The sequence below is a fragment of the Olea europaea genome, unplaced genomic scaffold (genome assembly GCF_002742605.1).
Source record: "Olea europaea var. sylvestris unplaced genomic scaffold, O_europaea_v1 scaffold2116, whole genome shotgun sequence".
NCBI classification, from domain to species: Eukaryota; Viridiplantae; Streptophyta; class Magnoliopsida; order Lamiales; family Oleaceae; genus Olea; species Olea europaea.
The window spans coordinates 1-3,167 of record NW_019239112.1 but is presented as its reverse complement, the minus strand read 5'-3'; the positions used below and the strand labels follow the sequence as shown (position 1 = coordinate 3,167).

General features: G+C 35.5%; 1 protein-coding gene across 1 annotated transcript; it reads right to left on the bottom strand.

Moving 5' to 3' along the window:
* Positions 1-15: 15 nt before the first annotated feature.
* Positions 16-3,161, bottom strand: LOC111380264 (protein yippee-like). The gene is made up of 5 exons (XM_023003778.1): positions 2,980-3,161; positions 1,849-1,892; positions 565-673; positions 409-464; positions 16-329 (listed from the first exon to the last, which is right to left on the bottom strand). Exons 1-5 carry the CDS (start codon positions 3,073-3,075, stop codon positions 245-247), a joined length of 390 nt encoding a protein of 129 aa, XP_022859546.1. The 5' UTR covers positions 3,076-3,161; the 3' UTR covers positions 16-244.
* Between the last annotated feature and the right edge of the window lie 6 nt (positions 3,162-3,167).

Here is a 3,167-nt window from a genome sequence, read left to right as displayed (position 1 = left end):
TTCAATCAAACAAAGTTGCAGTGTGCATGACAGAGTAAACTTCATTTTGCAAAATAAAACATGCTAACAATACGTTCTGCCTAATAAATTCAGACCAAAAGAATTGAGCCGAATTTAGAAACCAATGTGGGTGTGCTTGCATCTGAACTAGTATAAACTTGAAAGGGAGAAATACGAAAGGAGGGCAAAGGATGTACAGTTTGAAAATAGAGTTGAACGGCCACAAAAAATCTGAGAAAATTAATCAGATATCATCAGCATCACTTCCAGGTCCAACTATATGGGATTCTGGAATATATTGGCTTCCATCAGGACCCAGCACCATAAACCTATTCCACAGCAAAAACACACCATTCACAAGCTTGATATGAAATACAAAGCCAACAACACAGATTTTCATTTGTATACCTCTCAAGAATGACTTTTCCTTCCTTGTATTTTTGGCTTTCCTCATGAGCCGCTTCCTGATATTAACCAAAAAGATAAGTGGAAATGCATTTAAACACTGAGAATGTCAGCGCGAGCGTGCGCGCACACCCAAAAAATAAAAAAAAAATGTCTCACATATTTCCATCCCACAATTGAGCCACAACCCGTGCAAAATATGTCGGCAACTGTGTGCACTCCAGTTATCATTATCCTGTCTTCTTTCTCTCCAACAGTGACATTTACACTGTTACGCATCAAAGAACACAATATGAGGTGTACTATTCATGAATAGAATTTTATGAAGCACCCCTTCCGTTAGCGAATATCGTGAAGTGTGATAAGAAGATTGAAAACAATTTTACAGACCAATTAATTAGTCCTGCTTAATGTATTGGGTGTTGCAGTACTAAACAAAAAGTACCATTAAGATGAAACCAGCCAACGTGAGGATGCAAAGATGCATATGTGGTCACATTAATATATAGAAGACAAGAAAACAAAATACGCATTAACAAGTTGGGGGTGGTCCTGAATGAGATAAGTTATGAGAAAGGCGACTTCAATGTTTGCAAAGAGCCATGATTAAATGAGGCTCCCCTTTGTAAGAGTGATGCAATCTCGGTAGAACATATTCTAGAATTGGGAGGTGTAGACCAAAAATAACATGGCATGTAATACTTGCTAAAGATCTACTTGATTTTAAGTTTGTGTAGATCTATAAATGAATTAAACAGAGTGGCGCAATAAGGATTAGGCGCTTTTTGACCCACATTCTTTCAAAAAAATACAATCTTAAATAGTGATTTGATATCATTTCAACCACACATTTTTCAATAAAATAATATTACACGCAAATCCAAAACTTTTCCTTATTTTTTAACCACAAATTTCCCATCAATACACTATTCAAAAGTGCATTCTTTATGAAAATAATGTGACTCAAACAAGGACTTAATATAGTCGATCTTAAATTACTAGGAAAAAGGCTTAGGTAATGTCCTTGTTGTCGCAAATGGGCAAAGAAAATTAAAATTGCCAAAAATAATAAAGCTGATGGGACCATCTACTGCTATTCTCTAAATGATCAACAAAGTCCTCAACAAAAAATGTCAAAAGTTCAGTACTCAGTCTGCAATTAAATGGGATTATTATAGATAACATGATTTTAAACATCAAGTCTTATATGTGAGGAAATTTGATGTTAATGTTCAAGCCTTCATGCATTTACTGCATTCCATGTTACCAAGACAGTCACAACAGTGCTTTCTTGTCATAGTAAGTCCAAGGAACTTAACCATGAAGAATGAAAAGCAAGGAACACTTGCACCTTATCGAAGAGATAAGCTCTCCCATGTTCGCAGTGGAAAGACTGGAACATGGGAACTTAATCATGAATGATGAAAAGCAAAGAACACTTACACCTTATTGAAGAGATAAGCTCTCCCATTCTTGGATTGGAAAGACTGGAACATGGGAACAAACCAGATTAGGAATCATGCATATAAATCCATGCCAACAGTCAAGTGTACAACACCGAACTGTAAATAGATAGGACAACTGAAACGAGTCCCTAAAAATAAAATTTGTAACTACCATAAACGGAAGAGATGGGGAACCCCAAAACAGAGCATCCCTTTATAGTTTCTAAAGATATCAGCAAGGGACAAAAATTTATCTTAAAGAAGGTCACCAGCAAATATGAAGAGAAGTCATGAACAACCGGTCATGTCCCCTGAGGACACATTATTTAACCACGTGTATGTCAGTGACTGGAAAGATGCTTGTATCTTGCCTCTTTCTTGATAGATAAAAAGATCTGAAATATAGGCATGACAAGCATGCAGAAGTCATAACCGTTGCTTCATACAGAGCAAATAACACCTGGTTGTAGAAAACAGCATGGGCATGCATGTGCTACTTTCTGCTTAGCATTATAAGCATGGCATTATATGTTTATAATGAATTCTTCATTTAGAGTCCCATGGGTAATATTTGAAGGTCCCCTTGCTGAAAACAGGAGATCATTCTTACCTCTAGCATTCTACTAAGTAAAGAAACCTGAGATTATTGCACAGACTTTAATTTTTTATGCTCAAAATAAAGACTTGGTAAATTCCGGAACAAAGAAAGGGAACTTTTACTTTTTAATCTGACTTTAAGTTCTTCAGAAACGAACTACTAATACATAGTTAAGTGACAATTATGAATTAAGTTAAGACAATTTATCACCAAATCCTATGATGTGAGACATAACTTCAGAATTCGTTGATTAAAGGTAACAGATCTTGAGGTAACCAAAAACCCTCAAGCTGTGAAACAATAATCTCACTCAATAGTATAGATTTGAATCCAAATTAGTCCCTAAATAGTACCACAGAGAGCAGCCAGAAAGAATTATTCAACTTGCCTGTGTTCTAATCATTTTAGGCACTTCATTCACTGGTAGATCGTCAACCAAATTATAGAAACCAAAAGCAAAACACCAGAGTGAAAAAAAAAAAAACACATATTCAAGTATAAATATATATTCAACGAGGAAAAAGGAGAGACCTTTGAGATAATATCATCAGATAAAGCAAAATGGGTTTTGCAGTACTTGCACGAATACAAGTTTCCTTCAAGAGTGATCACATAGAGCCTTCCCATAGTGATATCACTTGAAAATCGTAATAGAATCCTTTCCTTTAAAAGTAATTGCCCAAAATTAAAGGAATTGCCCAAAATTGATACGATCGATC

What these genes read in the sequence shown, in the direction of transcription:
- LOC111380264 (XM_023003778.1), bottom strand. Translation starts at nt 3,075, where the DNA reads ATGGGAAGGCTCTATGTGATCACTCTTGAAGGAAACTTGTATTCGTGC. An exon ending in CTGATGATATTATCTCAAAG is followed by an intron (nt 1,893 to 2,979) that starts GTCTCTCCTTTT and finishes CCCATGTTCCAG; the next exon opens with TCTTTCCAATCCAAGAATGG. An exon ending in CAATTGTGGGATGGAAATAT is followed by an intron (nt 465 to 564) that starts GTGAGACATTTT and finishes GGTTAATATCAG; the next exon opens with GAAGCGGCTCATGAGGAAAG.